The sequence below is a fragment of the Ursus arctos genome, unplaced genomic scaffold, assembly GCF_023065955.2.
Source record: "Ursus arctos isolate Adak ecotype North America unplaced genomic scaffold, UrsArc2.0 scaffold_6, whole genome shotgun sequence".
In the NCBI taxonomy this organism is placed as follows: Eukaryota; Metazoa; Chordata; class Mammalia; order Carnivora; family Ursidae; genus Ursus; species Ursus arctos.
In genome coordinates, this window is record NW_026623078.1 from 11,569,380 (window position 1) to 11,594,030 (window position 24,651).

Below are 24,651 nucleotides of genomic sequence, written 5' to 3' on the forward strand. Positions count from 1 at the left end.
ACCATAGATGGAATTACCTGAGAGTTCTCCTTCCTACCCCTTGTTACTCTCATGGGACCTCAGTAGGTTTCCAGTCTATACAATTTCTCTCAGACATGATACCCAGGAAAAGTCCTTCCTGGTACCAGGGGACAAAAGGCTACTGAATTAAGAAAACCTGACTCTTGATCAGTGATGTTTTCAAAGAAAGATCTTGATCAAAAGAAGGAAATGTGAAAACTTGGAAAGGGAAACCTCATTAAAATGGATTCAAGAGGCCAGAAGGAGGAGCTTTCACATGATACTACTTTGTGTCAATTACAGGAATAAGTATAGATTATAGACCCTAAAAGAAGAATCCCCAACAGGAAAGAATCATCAATTTATAGGCCACAACAGGAAAAGACATACATTGTATCTCCTATAAGAAATTAATTACCCCAGCAACTCAGCCAATGAGAAACCATCATCACCCTGAATTCTTCCTTTTCTCCAACAGACTTCTGTCCAAAACAACTTCTCCCAACCCCTTCCCTCCCCATGAAATAACTTTTTCCCCTTTGTTTGTCAGACTTGTCTATGGCTCACTATAGCTTGCTTGTCCCAAATTGCAATTCCCTCCTATTCATTAATAAATCCATTTGTGGTTAAAAAAGAAAATCATTTAGAATTATTTCATAGCTTAGAACATGATCTATCTTGTGCAATGAAAATGCTGTTATTTTTCAGGCTTAAGGTGGAATGCCCTATTACTTTCAGTTAGGTCAAGTTGGTTGATACTGTTATTCTGGTCTCCTATATGCTTATTGATTTTTCTGTCTATTTTTCTATCAATTATTAACAGAAGAGTGTTCAATTTGCTTATTTTTCCTTTTAGTACCATCAGATTTTGGTTTCTTGATTTTATAACTCGGGCATGATGTGCTTGCTTAGCAATATCTGATGGAATCAAAACAATTGTGAATGTTGTGTTATTGGGTGCTTGATTTTGTTGCACTTTATTGTTGAATAGTGGACTTCATTCTGGCTCAGTTTTATTATCTGAGAGCAGTTTAACTTTCTCTGGTTTGTTTTAACCTGTACCAGAGCAGGTCAAGCAGTCTTCATATTTGGACTCATTTTGTCCTTCTATTAAGGTGACACTCCACTGAGGACTCTATCCAGTGCTATGTAGCATCAGATCCTTCCACACTGGCTGGTAGCAACTATTCTCAGCTCTGTGTCGGAATTTCTGGGAATGTTTTTGACCTAGAGACTTCTAGTAGTTCTCCTATGCACAGGTATTTCCTGAAATATGTACTGATCAGTATCCAACCAAAGACTAGGAGAAGCCTCTGCAGGTTTCCAGGGCCCTCTCCATGTAGCTTTCTGTTCTCTGGTGCTGCATGTCACCAGTTTTCACCATGCCAGGATCCCCAAACTCCAATCTCTGTCTCCTCAACCCAGCCAGTCTCTGGCTGTATAATCCTCCTTGTGCTTCAACACTGAAAGTGCCTCTGGGCAGTGAACTATGATAATCACATCGTGTGCCCCTGTGTCATGGATCACAGCTCTTTGCTGCCTGTTGTCCAATGCCCAAAAACTGCTGGCTTATATATTTTGCCTGGTTTTCTGGTTTTTAAAAGCAGAATGTAAATCTGCTCTCTCCTACAACATCACAGTCAAAAGCAGAAACTTGTCTCTGTTTATAAATCAATGAAACTTTTTCAGATGTAATACTTTATAGATGCTTACACTGAGAATAAGTTACTAGTCATCATGATGGAAGGATAATTTTAAACATAGTCTTTATTTTTTTATTTTATCTTTTTATATAATAATTTTTTATTATGTTATGTTAGTCGCCATACGGTACATCCTTAGTTTTTGATGTAGTGTTCCATGATTCATCATTTGCGTATAACACCCAGTGCACCCTGCAATATGTGCCCTCCTTAATACCCATCACCGGCCTATCCCATTCCCCACCCCCTCCCCTCTGAAGCCCTCAGTTTGTTTCCCATAGTCTTTCATGAAGAATCTTTACCACCAGAATGATCTATATTTCATTCTGAATTCTGGGCTCTAATTTATCTTAAGAAAGGAAAAAAGAAAAGAAAGATTACCTTTGACATTCAGAAGCTGGCCTGGCACTCATGGGCAGGCCATGGTATTCTACTGAACATAATCTCACAGAATGCAAGCTAAGACAAAGTGACCCTGAGATCTTGATAAAATAGGACAAAACAAGGCTACTTCCTAATTTTGTCTAAGCACTAACGAAAACAATGTTACTTTGCCACCCACAAAATACCAAATACCCTCTTCCTTTGGCCAGATTGAGTGAACACTATATCCTTATCAATTACAGCTTTATCCTCATTCTATTCTCCCCTCTGTATAGATAAGATTTATTAAGATACACAATCATAGAATTGATGCACATTTTCTGGCATTATTAAGTTTAGAGCAAATCCCTGCCTTCTTTCCCTCTCCAAAATCACCTAGCCGAAGTTTAAGTTTATAATACGTTTTTTCTGACATCTTCTTACTGATACTCCCCATGACTCCCCACAGCATGTGTTCTCATTTCACTGCAATTAGTGACAAACTCAACTTGTTTAACTATGGGGATTTACATGGTGGTCTTTGGATGAATGACATTAACAATTTGGATAAACCCAAAGTGGCTCTAATGCAGGACTTTCAGGCAATCAATGAGCAAAAGAAGTTTTACCCTGACTAACATAACATAATAAAAATTATTTAAAAAAAAAAAGAAGTTTCACCCATATATTCTTTTGTTCCAGTCAGAATTTTTATATTTTTCAAGTATCTATAAATCTAAAAGCATCAAGCTAGTTATTCCATTCTTTGTAATTTTAGATTCTTAAAAATTGTAATCAGGCTTGAAGCCTCTTGAAAAAATAAGACATTTTAAAAGCTGCGAAATATTAACTTTATAATTTGATATACTTACATGTTTAAAAAGATGGTATCTTGTTAGCATTTATAGTCACTTATGACTTATATCAAGGAATCAAATTGGAAAGTCCTTCAAAATAAACTAGACAGATCAAGAAAGGTCAAAGACATTAAGTTAATGATACTTTGTATCACTAGCTACATTTAACATTGTATTTAAAAATACACCATTTAGAGACACCTGGATGGCCCAGTCAGTTAAGCGTCCCAACTCTTGGTTTCAGCTCAGGTCATGAACTCAGGGTCATGAGATCGAGCCCTGCTTCAGGCTCCATGCTCAACACAGAGTCTGCTTGAGTTTCTCTCTCCCTCCCCCTCTGTCCCTCACCACCCCCACCTCTCTCTCTCTCTCTCTCAAATAAGTAAGTCTTTTAAAAAACACCATTTAAATTAGCTGTTTCTTAAAATAAATAAATAAATAAATAAATAAATAAATAATAATAGATTAGCTGTTTCTCTTAACAAGTTGTGCAGAAAATAGTGAAATAATAACTACAAAATAATAACAAATATAGTTATAAAAATAATAGGTATTGTTATTTCAGGATCAATTCTTGCCAAGTGTTTCACATGTATTATCTCTAAATCTCAGAGTCAGTCTGGCAAATGGCTACTATTATCCTCATTTTAAAAACAATAAAAGGAAAATAAGGTTTAAAATTGTAAAGCGAAATGCTCAAAATCAAATAATTAGTAAGTGCAACACATATTCGGTCAGATCAAACTTAGTTCAGTCTGACTTCTAAGATGTTACGTTCTTGGAAACACTGTTCTGCCTCTTTCCATAGTTTCAATAGACAATGGAATATGGAGCAAAGCATAACAGGGTAACACAGGTATGAAAGCCTGCTTTTAACTAATAGAAATGCTCTAGATAAAATATGCCATTTAGTAATAAGTAAACATCTAATGAAAAGGAAAAGTAAGGAATATGAAGTTATGCATTGAAAAGGAAATGTAAGTTAAAAATAATGACTAACTAGGGTGCCTGGGTGGCTCATTCGTTAAGCGTCTGCCTTCGGCTCAGGTCATGATCCCAGCGTTCTGGGATAGAGCCCCACATCGGGTTCCCTGCTCAGTGGGAAGCCTGCTTCTCCCTCTCCCACTCCCCCTGCTTGTGTTACTTCTCTCGCTGGCTGCCTCTCTCTCTGTCAAATAAGTAAATAAAATCTTTAAAAAAAATAATAATGACTAACTAAAATGGATTGTATCACTTCTAGTTCAGTGGTCATATGAGGACCATTACTAGAAAATACTATTTTCACAAGATGTGTTTAGTGCCTATTAAGGAGGCTAGGATGAGAAATTTATTGGCAAAAAAAAATTAATCAATGAAAATATGTCCATTGTATCAGCAGACTAAAGACAGAAATTTCGGATGAAGAAGAATAATTGAAAGCAGGATGTCTGACTAATAACACAAGAAATACTAAACTGTGCTTTCTAAGAACACAGCGGTTACTCTTGTTCTGAAACGTAGAAGCATTAGAGTCCTCTGTGTCATTTGTAGAATAAAAACATGCTTTGGAGATATTAAACCCCTTAAACAGTGGTGTTCAACTATATATATAGAAAATTATACCCAAGAAAATGGTCTTTACATTTGATAAAATTGATTGAATCTTCACAAATTTATTCATTTAATACACACTTAATACATAATAATTCTATCTTCCTACATAAAAATTCTATCATTCTAATTCTTATAAAGATAATTACTCCTTACTCCATTCACTGCTCTGGCATAATCAATATAAGAGTATAAATTATTCTACAGAAATAATTGTGCCTTATTAATTCTTAAAATAACATTGATGCTTTAATTTATAACTGTGTTGGGTTTAATCCCAAAATTTCTCTTCATGTAGGCAACACATGGAAGATATTCTAATGCAATATAAAGAAAGCATTTATCCTTAAAGCAGAATGTGGTTTGTCACTATTTTGTACAGTAGATCTCTAGGTTTTACTCACCTTGCATTACTAAAAGTTTGTACCCTTTGATTAACACCTCCCCATTTCTCCCTCCCCCATCCCCTGGCAACCAATATTCCACTCTGTGCTTCTTTGAGTTTGACTATTTAGGTTTCTCCTACATGTGGTATTACATAGTATTTGTCCTGCTGTGTCAGGCTTGCTTCACTTAACAGGGTCCTTCAAATTCGTCCAGGTTATCACAAATGGCAAGATTTCTTTCTCTTTTGGTCCTGAATAATATTCCATTGTATATATACACCACATTTTCCTTATCCATCCATCTGTCAGTGGACAGAGGGCTATTGTAAATAATGTTGCAGTGAACATGGGAGTACAGGTATCTCTTTGAGATCCTGATTTCAACTTCTTTGAATAAATACCCAGAGGTGGGATTGGTGGATCCCATGGTAATTCTATTTTTAATTTTTTGAGGAACCTCTATACTTTTTTCCATAGTGTCTGCACCAATTTACATGCCTACCAACACTGTACAAGGAATTCTCTTTCCTCTATACCACCCTCACCAACACTTTTTTTTTTTTTTTTTTTTTTTTTTTTTTTGGTAATAGCCATCCTAACAAGTGTGAGGTGACTTCACATCATGGTTTTGATTTGCATTTCCCTGATGATTAGTGACATTGAGCATATTTTCATATACTTCTTGGCCATTGTAAATCTTTTGGGGGAAATATCTATTCAAGTCTTTTGCCTATTTTTTAATCAGGTTATTTGGATTTTGCTATTGAATTGTAGGAGTTCATCATATATTTTGGATTTATTAGATATATGTCTGCAAATATTTTTCCATTACATAAGGTGTCTTTCATTTTGTTGATGATTTCCTTTGTTGTACAGAAGTTTTTTAGTATGATGTAGCTCTAATTGTCTATTTTTGCTTTTGTTGCCTGTGCTTTCACTTTCGTTTCCAAGAAATCATTGAAGACCAATGTCAAGAAGAGTTTCTCTATATATTCTTTGGTAGTGTTATAGATTCAGGACTTAAGGCTGAATTGTACACTTAAAAATTTGTTAAGAGGATATGGTATGTGTTCTTATCAAAAATAATAATAATAATACTAAGGGAATGGGAGGAAACTTTCAGAAGTGATGGATGTATTTATGGCATAGATAGTGACAATGGTTTCACGGGTGTATACTTATCTCCAAACTCATCAAGTTGTTTACACTAATGCCCAGCCTTTTTTATGTCAATCAGGCCTCAATAAAGTGGTTTTAAAAAAGGAAACATAGATCGGGGCACCTGGGTGGCTCAGTCAGTTAAATATCTGACTCTTGATTTCAGCTCAGACCATGATCTCAGGGTCTTGAGATCAAGCCCCATATTAGCTCTGTGCTCAGCATGGAGTGGGCTTGAGATTCTCTCTCTCTCTCCCCTCCCTACCACTCACACACTCTCTATCTCTCAAGTAAATAAATTAATTAAATCTTTCAAAAAAAAGAATGTATCAAATTTTCAATTGACCAAAAGATTAAAAAAAAAGAATTAGACTAACAAATCCTTCTTCAATATCTCTTCCTCACCTCTCATTCCCACTTTTTTAGATCACAGACTATGTCTTGAAGACTACAGGAAAATAAAAAAGTGTATTTTCATACTGAATGTAAACAATCACGTCAGTAGCATAATTGACATTACAATGTCCTACTGTATTTTCAAGGCTATGCAAACATCTATCATGTGTCCCTACCTTCCTCAAAAAAGATTTTAACCCCGGGGTGCCTGGGTGGCACAGCAGTTAAGCGTCTGCCTTCGGCTCAGGACGTGATTCCGACATTATGGGATCGAGCCCCACATCAGGCTCCTTTGCTATGAGCCTGCTTCTTCCTTTCCCACTCCCCCTGCTTGTGTTCCCTCTCTCGCTGGCTGTCTCTATCTCTGTCAAATAAATAAATAAAATCTTTAAAAAAAAAAAAAGATTTTAACCCCAAAAGGATTATGAACCGTAAGAATCATTAAAAGAAAGGCCATGTATATAGGTCTTAAAGAACAAATATTTCACGCATATCAACCTCTTCTATAGTTTGATAAAGATATACTGAAATGAACTGGCTTTCAGAGCTATAATTACAATTATGAAAAATTCCAAGGATTGGAGATTACATATTTGGATTCCAAAAATCCTCTTTGAATAGTGATTCACTAGAGCATGGAATCATGCTTTAAAATTAGCCAGCAGAAATGCTTATTTCCATGGCTTTAAACAATAGTATTACTCAATATTAGTAAGACCAATAATTATTATCAGAATATAAAGCATTTACTGATGAGAATTATGTGCACTTTAAACAAGAATTAGAACTTTTCATTTGTTAATTTTTATAAACCATCTGTGGCTATATTTGATGAAAAACACATCACAGTGATAAGTGTTTTGTTTATTGTTGTTATCAAAAAAGTTATATTTAATTGGCCTTTGTGATGATTCTACAATATAGTAAAAATTATCTAAAGATGAAGAAACACACTTTGTCATAGGATTGCTCATTAGTCATGTAAAATAAAATTAATAAGGGAGAAGTAACAGAAACAATTTTTAAATATGTATTTGATTGATCATATTTTAATACAATAGTCTAACACTTCAGCCTTCTAGGAAACAGAAATCTAGATTTCTTTGGACTGTTATAGAAGGATGTTTCTTACAGAAATGATTGCAAATAGCCTTTTGAAAATAAGTAGGCACATTGAAGATAGAAACAAAGCTGAGAGTCAAAAGCTTCTGGTATTTAAGAGTCCTATTAATTAAAGATCAAGGAGTGTTCTATATATCTAAGCTGATAAATATCCCACAGCTTGTCATGAATGAGGTAAAATCTCTTCAAATATCTAATTAGCATTTGTATCACAGACACTAAAAACTGAGAGAGATGTCTGAATAAAATATCAAATTGTCATTCAGTAGCAGTAACCATATAACATAACTTTTTCATACTGAAGAATTCATATTTCACACTGAAATTCTGAAAGGTGAGCCTAAAGTTTATTGGATTTCAAACTATTCTTGAAACCAGCAGTAAGGTGTCAAATGCTGAAATGTGCACTAGAACAGCAGTCAGGAGATCTAGGTTGTAATAATAATGCCACAGACCTTTAACCTTAGGCAAGTCATTTAATTAACATTGTTTTGGTTATTAATTTGTCAAATGAAGGTTAGATCTCATGCTCTGGGAGTTCCCATATCAGTTAAATGTCTATGAACTTGATAAATTAATAATAATCACAGGTATCAATTACCTTCTATGAAATGTCTATTTTGTGTCAAGTGATAAACTAGACTCTTTGCATGGAATGTCTTAATCTTCACAGTAGAAATATCTTCATTTCAGAGGTTTGTAAACAGAGACTCAGGGAAGGCAACTTGCCCAATAACATGCAATTAATAAATGCAGGATCTGGGATTCCAGCTGAACTCTGTCTGCCTGCCCTCATGCCAACTCGATCATACATTCTGATTTTTATCCAACTGATGACAGAATATTCAATCATTCAAGCTGCATGACAAAACTTAAAATAATTGCTCAACTATCACATAATGGCATTTAAAAGCTTCTATTTGAACTGTAACCATCAATGATTCAATAAGAAGTTTTATTACTTACAGCTGTTCCAAAGATATGAGTCCTTTAAATGTTTGCTTATCTAGGGCATGAATTTCATTCTTGTATAGATACCTGAAAAACATATAAAATCCTATTAAGTTATAAATTTGCATAGATGCCACATTTCTTATATCAGGAATTTTTAAACTGCAGTGTGGCTCTAAAGTGCTTTGGGATGTTAATAGATTACCTAAAAATATATGGAGACTTTAATTTCATTTAAATATGTTTAAATATCTGGGTAAGACAGTTCCAAGGCTCTCATCAGATTCTCAAAGAAATCCTTGATCCAAAATATTAAGAATCACTGCCTTAACCTCTAAAATTTAGAGTGATTGTAGAAAAATTCTGACTAATGAGGTCACATGTAATGGGTAGCAACTTCTCTAAGAAAAAGAAAAGTTTGACTACAACAATTTTTTCAAATTCATTCTATCATACAGAATATATTGAACTAGGAGTTGCATTTGCAAAGCTAGCAAATGTCATAGGACTCATTTGAAGGGGGATAAACACATATTCACACATCCACAAGATGTATTTTGGTTCTCCCTTGGCTGCCGTTGAAAGCCTACAGGAAAGGAAACTGTTAATGGATTTCCAAATATGATGATGCAACTTATCTGGCCAAAAGATTTGATGAAAACTATTTATGTAATATATGAACACTATGTCCTTTTTTCTTCAACTGTAGGATGGCAAAGTTATTTCATTTTTAAATCTCTATGTGAATATGTTGTGAATGTCATCAAAGTGAAACCTGTGTCTTTTCCACTTGTGCCTCTGGGGATCTGAGGCTATCAGAATTCCTGAAACTTTCTACCAAGTTCCTCTGGAATTCACCTTTGCATAAGCTAGAGCTCACAGTGATTTTGAATGCTTCAGAATCACCTGGTAATTTATTAAAAACTCCGACTCCTGAGCTTGCCCCCAAACCTACTCAATCCAATTCTCTTGAGGTGAGGTCTAGGAAACCGCATGTTTAGCAAGTTTCCTAGGTGATTCTGAAGCAGTCTCTCTCTCTGCCCATGACTTAAAAACCATAGAAACCATAGAAATCACAATTCTAGTTGAAAATGAAAAAGAGATTGCTTTTCCAAAATGTGTTTAGTGAAGATTTGGAAGTTCCAAATTACTTTCTCTTCCCACAGATTAGAACTTCTGTAAGTTTCTCAGAGCAGTAGTAGTAACTGGTAGAGATTTAGGTCTACCTGAGGATATTTCCTTAGCATTATTTGATACTATGAAAGATCTTGCTTTGACCTAAAATCTCAAAAATATAGCTACAGGTTAAGATGACAAGAAATAGAATTTTCTAGAACTATGTTTCTTCAACTAGCTCATAAGGACTATTGAGCTGTGGTCTCAAAAACCACCACTGGTTCTCAACTGTGGTTGTGATGTGGGAAATAAAGGCAAAACAAAAAATTTTAGATTTTCTTACTACTTACAGACCACTGACAAGTCCTTGAAACAGGGAGAATGACATTACTCTAGGAACTCAGTTGCCTCGATGTTGATAGTTTGCTAAGGGCAAAAGGCAATCTTAGCCTGACCCCCAGGATTCTGTAAGTCTACTATAACATATAAAAATTCCTTTGGAAACTTCTTGTAACTCTATCCCCAAAGATACATGTTGGCAATCATCCTCCAAGCATATGACCCACCGATATATGGCTTAAGATTCCCATGACTGAGTTTTTACTAAACAGTAATAAATGACCTTTTCCTAACAATAGCTAGCCCCCTCAAGGACTTGGAAACCTTGTTTCCAAAATCTCTTAGAGATTTATGCTATCTCTAAACTCCCTCCTAACTTGAAAGTATATAATGGGACACTCCTCATGACCCCAGTGCGGCTCTTTCTGCGCATGGATCCTTTGCCTGTGCTTTAATAAAACCACCTTTTTGCACCAAAGTTGTCTCAAGAATTCTTTTTTGGCCGTCGGCTTTGAACCCTAACATCTTTCCTACATCAGTTTTGTGTGAATCAGTGTATAGGTATATGAATGAATATTTCTAAGACATCATTTGGGCTTTATCTCAGGCCTTATACTGATATCTGGGATATACTGCCTCTGCAAACTCTGATTTAATAATGGGTCTGGCATGTGGAATAAGCATTGGAATTCTTCAAAACTCCACAGATGATAATAATATGCAGAAAAGTTTAAAACCTCTATTACAGTGGTATAGACAAGGTAAAAAAGTATTTTGTAAATTTATTCCAGAGGATTCAGATACACCACCCTGGTAAGACCCTCAGACTATCAGAATGACAAGGAACCACATTACCTTTCAGGTATCATATCTTGAGGCATAAAAAAATTGACCCAGTTTTGGTAGAGATGTGTATAAAGACTTAAATAGGGTTTTTTTATTATCATATTTAAATAATGATGAGCTGCTTCATAAAAATTAAACTAAATTATCAAATATTCATTGAGGAGTCTCAAAACTGAAAACCATGCATAAAATTTTATATCATATATACAGATTCACTTTAGACTTATATTTTACAGAAAATAATACTAGAAAGGTGACCAAATGATAGTAAAAAAAAAAAAAGAAGCAATAGAACTTCTATAGTTAGATCTGTACACATTGATTATAATAAGGTATGCATTCAAGATACACTGCCCTTAGGTTAACACCAGCAAGAGAAATTCCAGCTTCCTGTGACAGGATGGTAACCACCTGAATTCAAATCTCTCTGCACATCCTGAAAATGAACTAAGAGGAAAAAACAAATCAGCCAGAATACAACCTATGCTATGACAAGGAGAAAGAGAAAATTAGGGGAAATATTAACACAGCAAAGTCAGCTCCAGAGGCTGCTTTGCAGAAAGGAGTCAGGCAGGATTTTATAGACAATGGGGGATGGGAGGAGGGGGTGGAACAGGAAAGCTGAGAAAGTAACAACCTGGTGAAAATCTGAGCCCTGGGGGATCAGAGCCCTAGCTCCTGGGAATTGACAGAAAGGGGCTGGGAAAGTGAATAGAGTAAGCACCCCACAATTGCAAGACATTTTGTGGAGGAATGGTATTAAAGGTAAAGAAGGAAGTAAGAAGCCAAACATCGTGGTAACATCGTGGAATCTAAAGACACACCAAGGGGCGCCTGGCTGGCTCAGTTGGTTAAGCGTCTGCCTTTGGCTCAGGTCATGATCCCAGGGTCCTGGAATCCAATCCCACATCAGGCTCCTTGATCAGTGGGGAGCCTGCTTCTCCCTCTCCCTTGCAGCTCTCCCTGCTTGTGCTCTCTCACCCTCTCTCTCTGCCAAATAAATAAAACATTTAAAAAAATTTTTTAAACTAAAGACACAAGAAAAATGCTATACTTAATTTAAAAAATTGTGCTTCACTCTGCCAACAGAAGGGCATGGCCTTGAACTAAGAAATAAGCCATCCAAAACTCTCTCCTTTACCCTCACCTGCTACTCAAATCAAATGTTAGTATCTAAACTTGAGAAATATTGCACAAGAAAACAATAAACTCATCTTATCTTTGAATATCAATGCAAAATTAATAAAAATATTAGCAAACTGTACTCACCCCTTAATAGTTATGAGGAGCAATATTTATGATTATCTTCTAAAATACTGAAAAAACCCATGTTGATAGCTATTTATATTTCCAGATGCCATTATAGTATGACTGGACATTGAAAAATAATTGCTGCCAAAATTATTACAATTAAGAGAATTTAGTAAGATTACAAAATATAAAATTAACATATAATATCAAGGGCATTTACATATACAAAATAAAACCAAATAAAGGATATAATAGAAAAGAATACCCCACATATAAAAGTAACAGGAAAAAGAAAACAAGCAACACACAAACCTACATGAGAAGAAATAAACCAAATGGAAAGACATCTTGAATAGATGCCTCAAAACTAAAATACACCATTTTTCCCTCGTTAATTTTCATATACATTTAATGTGATTCCAATAAAAATACCAGCACATTTTTGTAGAGGTATATAAATTGACTCTAATGTTCCTATAGAAAAGTATACAAATAAGAATAGCTAGCTACACCCTAATAAGAGCAATGAGAAGACAAACTATAACATATATTTAGAAAACTCAATAAAACCTCTATAATTAAACCAGTGTGGTGTTGGCACATGAGTAGTCCAATGGGATAAACAAAATGAAAGGTCTACCTATAGAACTAATTATATATGTAAATTTAGTATATAATATAGACTCATTTTCAAATTTTTGGTGTTGAGAAAACAACGAAATCTTTTATTAATGGAATCATGGAAGCTTTTCTAACCATGACTCAAAAATCTAGACATAATTCAAAAATGATAAATTTTTTAAAATAATAAAACTTTACATGGCAAAAAAATTGCATATCTAAGTCAAAAAAGAAAGAGAAAATTTTGGGAACTAATATCACAGAAAGATTAAAATTTGAGAAGAAAAACAAAAATTCAATCATAAAATGGGCAAAAGCCATTACAGACAGTGCACATTTAACATATATAAAAATGACCCAATACATGAAAAGATATTAAACTACACTCGTAATAAGATCAACGTAAATTAACTCTATACTGAAACATCATTTCTAACCTAACGTATCACCCTGAGGAAAACAAGTCCTAAATCTAGTCGACATGACCTGCTGCTGAGATTGTATGGAACCAGGCATCTCGTGCGTTTCTAGTGAGGATGCAAGATGACACAATGCTTAGGGAATGGAATTTAGCAATATACACAAGAAACCGACTATACATTTACCCTTTGACATATAATCCCATTTCTAGAAATAAAGATATTCCTCTACAAATAAAAATACCATATACACAACATTATTTGGTAATTTTTTCAAATAGCAAATCACTGAAGACTACGCAAATGTTTATCAGTAGGATCTGACTGAATAAAATATGATATAGTCACATAATGGAATACAATGAAGCCATAAAAGATGAGAAAGCTCTCTATAAAATTATATACAGTGATTTCTAGTATTTGTTAAGTAAAAGCAAAAAAACCCAAAAACCTTCCACATATTGTGTATGTTTTATCACATTTATTTTTATACAAAAAATAAGAATAAAAATTGTTACATTATACAGATAAACATATGGTAAGCATATATATTTGTATTTGCATAAAAATATATGAAAATATATAATATATTATAATATATATATTTGCAATTTATATAATATTTTATATAATAAACATACATATATATTTATTCTTGCATTTAAAAAATAGCTATAGTAAACTAGGAACCAACAACTAGGGTTATGTACAAGGAGGTTAGTAAGAAGTAGGTGAAAAAAGGGATGTAAAGAAGTCTTCTCTGGGTATATTTTGTTACATAATTTAACTTTTTTACCATGTTAATAATTAACATGTTTAAATATGTGATGAAAGAAAAAATAAAATGCAGAGATAAAATGAAGTAAAAATAGAAACACAATGGACTTTACTGTATACAAAATTTATGACACCGAAAAACACAGAGAAATTATTTTTTTCAAGTGAGTGTTAACCAAAGTTCTCCAATTTTACACTCTACATTAAGAAATCTTAAACTTAGTGGGTTTAATATTTTAGCTACATAACTGTTTTAATTGATGAGAATATTAATTGTAAGGTAAAATAAATTAGCACCAAGATTTTGAAGTAACAATGTTATTATGTATAAAGATTACTACTCTAAGAACAATCATATACAAATGTTGAAAAGAAAAATTAAGAAAAATCAGTCTTCAAGATCCTGATCTCAATTCTTTTGGATATACCCAAAATGAAGAATGCTGGATCAAATGGTAGTTTTATTTTTAATTTTTTTAGGTACCTCCATACTGTTTTCCATAGTGTCTGCACCAATTTGTTAATACTAAATTTGAACTGAATATAAATATATAATCACAATTTTAGAAACCATTTGTTAGTTCTGTCCCCTGAAAAATCCTGCAGTTAGTGTCCTATAAACACACCTAATATTCAGATCTTGTTTTCAAAATGCTATTTTCCATCAGAACAGATTTGAAGAAACGGCTCCTTCCAGTCTGTGGCAGCATAACTATATAACATACTATGCTTGACAGAAAGCAATAAAAAAAAAAAAGCACTCAGAGTTTAATGGGATCATTCCAAAAGAACAAAGGAGCTAGCTTGAATGGTCTCCCACTGGTTGGTATATAGGAAAGCAATTGACTTTTGTATATTAACCTCGCATCTTCCAACCTTGCTATAATTGTGTATTAGTTCCAGGAGTTTTTCTGTTGCTTCTTTGGGATTTTCTACACAAATAATCATGTCATTGAAGAAAAAATACAATTTTATTTCTTCTTTCCAAATCTGTATACCTTTTATATCCTTTTCTTGTCTTAATTGCATTAGCTGGAACTTCCTGTATCATGGTTATGTAGAAATAACAGGCAACTCCCTTGCTTTATTCCCAGTCTTAGGGGAAGGCATCTAGTTTTTCATCATTATCTGTTAGCTGTAGGGGTTTCTGTAGTTGCTCTTTATCAAGTTGAGGAAGTTCCTCTATTCCTAAATTGTTCAGACCTTTAATCAAGAGTGTTAAATTCTTATTATAGGTGTTAAATTTTATCAAATATTTTTTCTGCATCTTTGATATGATTATAGGATTTTTCTTCTCTATCCTGTTGATGTGATGGATTACACTTATTGATTTTCAAATGTTGAACCAACCTTACACTAAGACAAATCTCATGTGGGATGGTATACATTGGTGGATTTGAATAGCTAACATTTTGTTCAAGACTATTGCATTTATGTTTATGAGAGATATTGGTTGGTAGTTTCCCTTTCTTGTAATGTCACCTGGTTTTAGTATTAGGTTCATTGGTTTCTGCTCTGTTTTTTTATTATTTCTGCTTTATATTTTTATTATTTATTATTATTTCTTCTGCTTGCTTTAGGTTTATATTACTCTTCTTTCTTTAGGTTCCTAAGGTGGAAGCTTAGATTATTGACTTTAATCTTACTTCTTTTCTAAAATATGCACTCAATGCATAAATTTCCCTCTAAGTACTGCTCTCACTGCATTCCACAAGTTTTGATAATTCGTGTTTTCATTTTCATTCAGTTCAAAATATTTTTAAATTATCTTGAGACTTCTTTTAACTATCTTATTTTTTCTTTTTTTATCTTTTAAAGTTTTTATTTAAATTCCAATTAGTTAACATACAGTGTAATATTAGTTTCAGATGCACAATTTAGTGATTCAGCATTTACATGCAACACCCAGTGCTCGTCACAACAAGTGCTCTCCTTAATCCCCATCACCTATTTAACCCATCCCCTTGCCCACTTCCTCTCAGGTAACCATCAGTTTGTTCTCCATAGTTGAAAGTCTGTTTCTTGGTTTGCCCCTCTTTCTTCCCCTATGATTATTTGTTTTGTTTCTTAAATTCCACATATGAGTGAAATCATATGGTATTAGTCTTTCTCTGGCTGATTTATTTCACTTAGCATAAGGCTTTCTAGCTCCATCCACATCATCACAAATGGCAAGATTTCATTGGTTTTTATGGCTGAGTAATATTTCATTTTTTATATATCTCACATTTTCTTTATCTATTCATCACTTGATAGACATTTGAACTATATCTTATTCAGAAATTTGTTGTACCTACAAATAGCTTGAGATATTCCAGCTATCTTTCTGTTACTGATTCCTAGTTTAAATTCATTATTGTCTGAGAACATATTCTGAATGACTTCTATTATTTTAAATTTGTTGAGGTGTATTTTTAGGTCTAAAATATAGTCTGTTTTGGTGAATGTGCCATGTGAAATTCAGAAGAAATTTTTCTGCTGTTGTTGGATGGAGCATTCTACAAATGTCTATTAGACCCAGTTGATTGATGGTGCTGTTCAGCTCAACTGTGTCCTTACTGATTTTCTGCCTGATGGATCTGTCAGTTATTTATAGAGGGATGTTAAAATCTCCAACTATAATAGCAGATTAGTCTATTTCTCCTTTCAGTTCTATCAGTTTTTGCTTCAAAGTATGATGTTCTACTGTTAGGTGCATTCACATTAAGGATTGTTTTATCTTCTTGGAGAATCAGCCCTCTTTATCATTATGTAATGACCCTCTCTATCCCTTATAATTTTCCTTGTTCTGAAATCTGCTTTACCTCAAATTAATATAACCTCTGTAGTTTTCTTTTGATACATGTTAGCATAATACAAGTCCATGACTTTACTTTTCATCTCAATTTGTTTTAAATTTAAAGGAGGTTCTTACAGACACATATAGTTGAGTCTTTTTCAAAAAAAATCCATTCCGAAAGTCTTTCTTTTATTATATTTATACCATTCACATAAATGATTATTGGTATAGTTGTATTAATATCTACCTTTTATGTAGCTATTTTCTATTTGTTGACAACATCTATCAGGTAATAAGAACTGAGGTAAATAGTTGTTCAGTACTAAAGGATGACTTGTACAATGTGTTTAACTTATTTTCATATAGTTTAGTAAAAATGCACTATGCATAAAAACATATAAAGTAAATGTTGAAATTTTTAATTAGTTTTTATTAGGGGGAGGATATACAGATATTCAACCATTTTTCCATTGCTTACAACTTTTCAAATTAAAATTTTGAGAGAAAATAAAAAGGAGTTAGATGTTTATGACATAAAATTATACGCACATTTTAGTCCTTTCAAGTATTTTATGATGTAGACACAGAGATAAACACATGTTTTTAAGCAACCATGACAATCGTATGTGCCTTTATGAATGCAAATAAAATTCTATTTACTTAAAAAAGTAATACAACTTAGTATCAATTATTCCTTAGTATCTCTTTAAGGAATGATGAGGGGTTAGTCCAAGATGGGAAATGCTATCTAAAAATAGCATTAACCTTAAACTTTTGGAACTCCTGAATATATCATGAGATTGTTTTTATTATCATATGCATTAATCATAACTTTTAAAACCAATAAACTATTTTAAACATTTTTAAAAGATTATTCTATTTAAGTAAAATATGTAAGTCAAAATAAAAATTATTGCCCCAGTAAAGCTGAAAACTAATTTAATTTTATAAAGCCATATTTTTCTTCAATAATAAATCAGAGAGACATCATCATAAAACTTCTCCAAAACCCTGGCTTGTGACAGTTTCACTAAAAAAGTGAAGATATTTGCCTAATAAATAACATGTTTAGATGCTTTACAGAAAATGGCACAAGTTTTTGAGGGTAGTTTTGCCACCCAGCATCCATCTGCCTCGTTCTAACAGCAGCACTGAAAAGTCTCGGATGGCTTGGATGGAATCAACCTGTGTGTCTTAATTACGTCAATGACTCATTCCATTCTTCTGTCCACAGTGACTGGCTCAGCGAAGGACCTGAGCTGGTGAAACATGAGGGGATGCTGCTAGGCTTCTCATATATCAAAAAAGCTTCACCTGTCTTACTCATGAGACAACAGGAAAGTCCCACTCTTTACCTTGCCTGGGGTGGTGTGAAGCGTCTGACACAAAAATTTTGCTAAGTCAAGGGGAAACATGGAGCTGCCAGGATCCACCAGGTACAGCTTCTGGATGAACTAGACCTAAGAGATGGCCCATTTGAGAGATGCAAAGAAACAAAACCCTCTGTAACCCTTTGAGCTACTGGATCAAACCAGGCCTGATGCCTGCTTTATCTCTACAATATTTATGCCCATCTGAACAGTTTCATTGTTTGTTTATTTTGTTTTATTGCAACCAAGAAAATCTAAAGTGATAATATGTTTTAAAAAAAGAAGAAAGGACAAGAAAAGGAAAAACCTCTATTTTTCTATTTTTCTCTCTCTTCGTCCTCTTTGTCTTTGAATTCTTCACAGGAATGTCTTCAGCAACACGAAACCTGACAAACATGAAGCTTTTTATTTTTTAAAAATTTCCACCATGAGAAGCCATCTCCTGCCACTTCTTCTGCTTTTCAAATATGTTTTCTACTGACAGTGTGTATTCACACTACAATATCACATTTAACACACTAAGTCATTCCAATATCCAAACTAGAATTAGTGAAGGTCAAGCATTAGGTTTGTTTTATAACTAAAACACTACATAGTATATATTTTATAACTAAAACATTGTTTATACACTACATAGTATATATTTTATAACTAAAACATTGTTTTATAACTATATGCATATACAGTAGTCTTTAAATGGGCAAAGTTCATGTAGCAAACACATCTATTCTTACTACATGGAGGAAAAAACTAAAGTTTCTTTTCACTCTAAAACTGTGTTCTGAATAATTTCAGAGGTAATAATCCATAATTTTCTAAAGATCTTAAACAGTAATAGAAAAATGACAATTAAAAATTATTTCATCATTTATCTCTGTCCTTTTTTTTGAAAAATTGCCAGATAATTTAAATTACTGAAAGTACAATTGTATTTATTAACATGTATTAAATAGTCCAGAAATACTTTCATTTGAAATTCAAGCCTGGTTTTTCAATAACAAATTTATTTCAGTTCTACAACAATTGGAGCCAAGAGCTTAATCACAATTTTTGATCAATATTTAGTCATTTTGGAAATAAAGTATTATAAAATTGCCAAAGATAAGCTCTAAAAAATACAATCATTAGCTCAGAGACACCTTTACAGATTCCAAAAAATATTTTTAGATAACAGATATCTAGGCAAAATTAACACATTGATAAAATTTATATTGATATGATTCATTGAATGCTTTCACATCAAACAAAATATTGATTTTAATGCCATTTCCAGAGATATTATTTCCTACCGTAAAAATAAGAAAAACTAAAACAATGTTTAAAACTTTAGAAAATCACCTACATATCATGTATAAGACTCGTTATAATGGAAAATTTTCTAGAGTTTGAGTTACAGAACATGTTTTTAGAGCATTGTCTTCAAATGTTAATCTAATCTTTGCTTAAATATTTCAAGGTTGTCAACTGAAAGAGTATTGGGCTCAAAATTAGAAGGCAGAAATGTGAGTCTGGATTCAGTGTAGAACTCTCAGAAAATTAAGCTTATAAAGATACATTTCCTTATGTATGTAGTTAGGATATTATTACATCAAATCATAAGTCTATTGTGAGGGGTCAACGAAAGATTTATAAAAACTCTATAAGACACTATGCAAATAAGTAATACTGAACATTAACATCAGTACAGAGTTTGGCTAGTGAGTGACAATTGTGTTGAATAAATGAATGAATATATAACCTAATGAAAGTATCCAATCAGTAAATAATTGCATAAAAAGAAATTTGCAAGTCTGCTTCTGTTATGAACCCAAAAGATTTGAAAGCAGAAACTCAGGCAGGTACATTTATAACAACGCTCACAGTAGCGTTATTCATAATAGCCAAAAGGTGGAAACAAACCAAATTCCCATCAACAGATAGTAGATAAACAAAATGTGGCATATCCCTACAATGGAATATTGTTGAGCCTTTAAAAATGAATGGAATTTTGATACATGCTACAACATGGATGAAACTTGAAAACATCATGCTAAGTGAAATAAGCCAGACACAATATCTAAATATTGAGTTATTCCATTTATATGAGGTACTAGAATAGGCCAATTTATAGAGACATGAAATAGAATAGAGATTACCAGGGGCTGAGGAGAGGGGAAAATGGAAAGCTCTTGCTTAATGAGTACAGAGTTTCTATTTGGAATGATGAAAAAGTTTCAGAAATGGAAAAATACTTATCGTTGTAGACCACTGTGCATATGTACATGCATACATACCTAATGCCACTGAATCATACACTTAAAAATGATTAAAATGGTAAATTTTATGTTATATATATTTTACCACAATAAAAACAAGGACATTTGTTATAAATTAAAGAATTGTGATTATCAGTTATTCTCTTTTTTTTTTTCGGTCAAAAAATCTCCCAAAACAACATACTAGCCCTTACTCCCACATATGGGGTTTAATGGTAACTAGCACTCAAGCTTCCACATCAAGGGCACAGTGGGGAGAAAAGCTGTCTTAACATGTCCTGGTGGGCATGTCTTTCCAACAGGCCTTGATAGCCTGATGCCTGGGGGAAAGATGGGGGGAGAAAGTTCACTTGTGCAGGCCACTAGCACTCAGCATCCAGGTACCCTGGGATAGGTACCTGAGTTTGGACTTAGGGAATAGTCTGCACCCCTGGTGGAGACTTCTGGGGGGACCCATAGTGATACCAAGGTCCACTCTACTCCAAAATATATTCCCTGTTCCAGGGAAGCCAAATGTCATGGAACTCCTTACCTTTGATTCTGGGCAGGGCCAAGAAGCCTGTTAACAGGAGATTGCTGGGAGACCCTACTCCCACTGAGTCTCTGTGCCTCTTCCCAGCACAGATCCACAGAAGTCTGACTCAAATGAACCCCCCACCCCCAACCCAGGCACCTTGAGTACAGTGTGAGGAACTCCCAACTCCAGGAAGATGGCTTACTGGACCAGGGCTTCCCAGGAACACACAGACCTAGAAGTCAGGAAGGCCTGAGGGCACAAAGTGCACAGGGAGGGAAGAGCACATGCTTGGGTGATCTGAAGTAGAAGCTCCCAATGACAAGTGCAAGGTTACAGATAGTTTGGGCCAGAGAAGGGACTTGCAGGGACACATGGGTTAAATTTTAAAAGGAAAATAATATATATATATATATATATATATATATATATATATATATATACACACACACTGAAATAGACACTCAAAAGTGTATATAAAGATTTCTGTCTCTGAGAAGGTGAAGTAGAAATCATTTTTCATAGTTTTCTTGCTAAGCACAATTTAAAAACCTAGATGTTACAAATAAGACAAACATAAAAATACTCTGAAAGGTAGAGAGAAGACAAATTTGCTAAGAATCTCAGGACTCAAGGAATAGCATAATAATCAGTCTCTGGGTTTTCTTTTTGCTCAGCCATTCCAGATGTGAAGATGAACAGCCCAAAACCAGGAAATGTCAAGGAATGCAGACAATAAAAACTCACAATAAATGAGGGAATGGGGAAGTCTAACAAGACAGAAAACTTTTGGGAAAGAAACACTCTACTCCAGCCAAACACCACAGAAAATCTGTGTCCCCACCCCTAACCATGCCAGCAAAAGCCAAGTGAGGAGCTAGATCTCCACCCCAGTGGGGCTCTAATGAAGCACCCTACACCTCCATAGCAGTATTGTTAGAGGAGCTAGGACATTCATCTCCAAACAGTGAAAATAATGAAACTCACCCCAAGGGAACAGTATAGACCACCTAAAAAGCCTGGAGCTCTACTCCAAACTAGCAATAAAGAGCTGCCCCTTTTGTTCCCCACTGGGGTGGCATCAGGGGAGGCCTAGTGAACAGTCAGTAATTTTACCACCATGAAGCATAGTGAAGCCACCCCTTATAGTTGGTGTCAGTGCAGGCCATGTGGGGAGCAATAATGAAGCATTTATACTCCTTCCAGCAAGGAACATAGCAGCAGAGGCCTAGTGGAAAACCAGAACTCCTGACTCTGCCTAGAAGCAACAAGGTCCCACTACCACATGGATATCTATGGAGGCCAACTGGGGAACCTGGGGTTCTACCTCCACCTGACAGTAAAAAGATAAAGTCCGCTAAAGCAGATTTAAATAAGATTCAGGGTCTCATAACATAATACGCAAAAAGGTCCAGGTTTTAACCAAAAACTACTCACCATAATGACAATCAGAGAGATCTCAAACTTAATGAAAAAAGATAATGAATAAATGCTGGTATGGGTGAAATTGTGCCCACCCCCACCCCTGATTCATAAGTTGAAATATTAACTTTTAATACCTTGAAATGTGACTATATTTGAAGATAAGGCTTTATAAAGAGGTAATTAAGGTAAAATGAGGTCATTAGGGTGGACCCTAATCCCACACAACTGTTATCCTTGTAAGAAGAGGAGATTAGGACACAGATATATATATGCATGGAGGGAAGACCACTGGAGAGATGATAGCCATCTACATGCCAAGGAGAGGGAACCTTAAAAGAAAGTAATCCTGCCAACCCCTTGATCTTGGACTTCTGGCCTCCAGAACTCTGAGAAAATAAATCTCTACTGTTTAAGCCACCCAGTCTGTGGTTTCTTTGTTATGGTAGCCTTAGCTGACTAATACAGATGCCTACAACAAGACAACAGTGAAGTTAGAATTCTGTGATAGAGATTTTAAGAGTCATAAAAATGTTTCAGTAAGCAATTACAAATAAGCTGGAAACAAAAAATAAAGCTCAGTGATCTGAGCTGTCCATCATGAGCTGGGTGTTACCTGACTCACCAAGCCCTAAAGCTGGATGTGCACAGCAACACTTCATCCTCAAATGGAGGTGGTATATAGATAAGCAGGCCCTAAAGCCTGACAAATGACATAAAGAAGTGGCCTAAATGCCCATGGCGCTCTTCCTGCTTCCCCACCCTCTCTCTCCCACCCTGCAGCTATAGCCTCATGGGGCGTTTCCTAAGATCAGTTAGCAGAGAAAGAGAAAACTCAGGCCTAGGTTATGCATGGTACTGCAAGATAAGCAGATGACACCCAGAACTGCAGAGCTGCCACACTCTCTACCCCCACCACAAATTCCTTGTTCCCTCCTCTTTCCCCTTTTATTTTTCATAAGGCACAGTATTCCCACATTTGTGTCCCTGATAAAATTAATTATTTTGTCCATTTTTCCAGTCATAAAACCATACAGTCTTGTTGCACAAACTAGTGCTATTGTGTACTGCTCACACACATGGTAGGTGATAATAAATACTAGATCTGTGATGTGATCTCAGTATCAGAGTCAGGGATCCAGAAGGAATCAGAGAAAGACAAAACACCGGTATAATCCAGTGACCCAGAGATGACCTAAAGACACGTAATCAGGAGGCAATCAAATACCACACACCAGGAACTTCAGAGCAAAGGGACTGAGGAGGTGATCATCAGGAGAGCTGAAGATGTAAGTGAAGTCAAGTCCTGTATATGGTGCTAACTCAATTTTACTTCATCCAAACAGCAATGGGGAGCCACTGACGAACACTTAGAAGAATTGTGTGATTGAGACTTTGTTTTTAAAAAGGTGACTGGTTGTCTTTCAGAGACAGAAGAGGAGAAGCTTGAACAGCGCAATGACGTTTTCTCATAGTCAGCGTGATGGGTAAAAAGGATTAAATATACGTCATCATGGTGGGCACAGACAGGAGGGAAGATACAAACAGTGCTAAAGCAGAATAGACAGAACTTGACAACTAACTAGATATAGTGGGAGAGGAATTGGGAGGAGGCCAGTGTGATGCATGGATATTTAGTTCAGAAGACTGTTTGAATCTGTCATCATTTCCCAAAATAAGAAGCATGTTTGAAAGGAAAATAAGTAGCAAGTTTGAAGGGAGAAAGATAATTCAAGTTTAAATCATCTCGAGTCTGAAGCTCCTATGGGACATTGTGTGTGTGTGTGTGTGTGTGTGTGTGTGTGTGTATTTGAAAACATAAGACACTTTAAACTTGAAATAAAGATTTGTGAGCCAGCGGCATCTAGATAATAACTGATACGATGGAAGCAGATATGTTCAACCATAGCATGAAAAAGAACGGAGCCTGGCACAGAACTCTGAGACAGAGCAGAAAGAACAGTAAAGGAATGACCAAGAACACGGGAGGTGTCACTAATACCAACGATATTTTCAAGAGTATGAGTGGTCAACAAAAGGAAACCATTAGACATAATTAAACATAATATACAATGGAATATTTCCAATATGTTTAACAATATGAGTGGCCTTTGTCATGGAACTTCTACTAGTGTGGTAGGAACAGAGGCTGGTTTGGAGTGAGTAGAAGTAAGTAAGAGGTAAACAAGTAAAGACAGAGAGCTTGGCATACAAACCTCCCTTTCCCCATCATTGGGCCTTTGTCAAACTTGCCCACCTTATCTCTCATCATGCTCTGTTTGGGCCCTACAATCTAATCATTAAAAGATAGTTGACATTTCCTAAACATACTAGACCATGTCTTGCCTTTTATCACAAATCTTCCTTTCAAGGTTAAGCTAAAAACCATTGTTCCTTCCATCAAGTCTAACCTGCT

The 24,651-nt window shown here is 34.8% G+C and overlaps 1 protein-coding gene across 2 annotated transcripts in view; it reads right to left on the reverse strand.

Annotated features, from left to right (window-relative positions):
- The window catches only part of PXDNL (peroxidasin like), a 419,206-nt gene that overhangs the window by 177,738 nt on the left and 216,817 nt on the right, over positions 1 to 24,651 (reverse strand). For both annotated transcript variants that reach the window (XM_026516488.4, XM_057307764.1), the window contains exon 4: positions 8,542 to 8,613. In XM_026516488.4, coding sequence (XP_026372273.2) covers positions 8,542 to 8,613 — 72 coding nt within the window. The remainder of the gene's footprint in view (positions 1 to 8,541; positions 8,614 to 24,651) is intronic.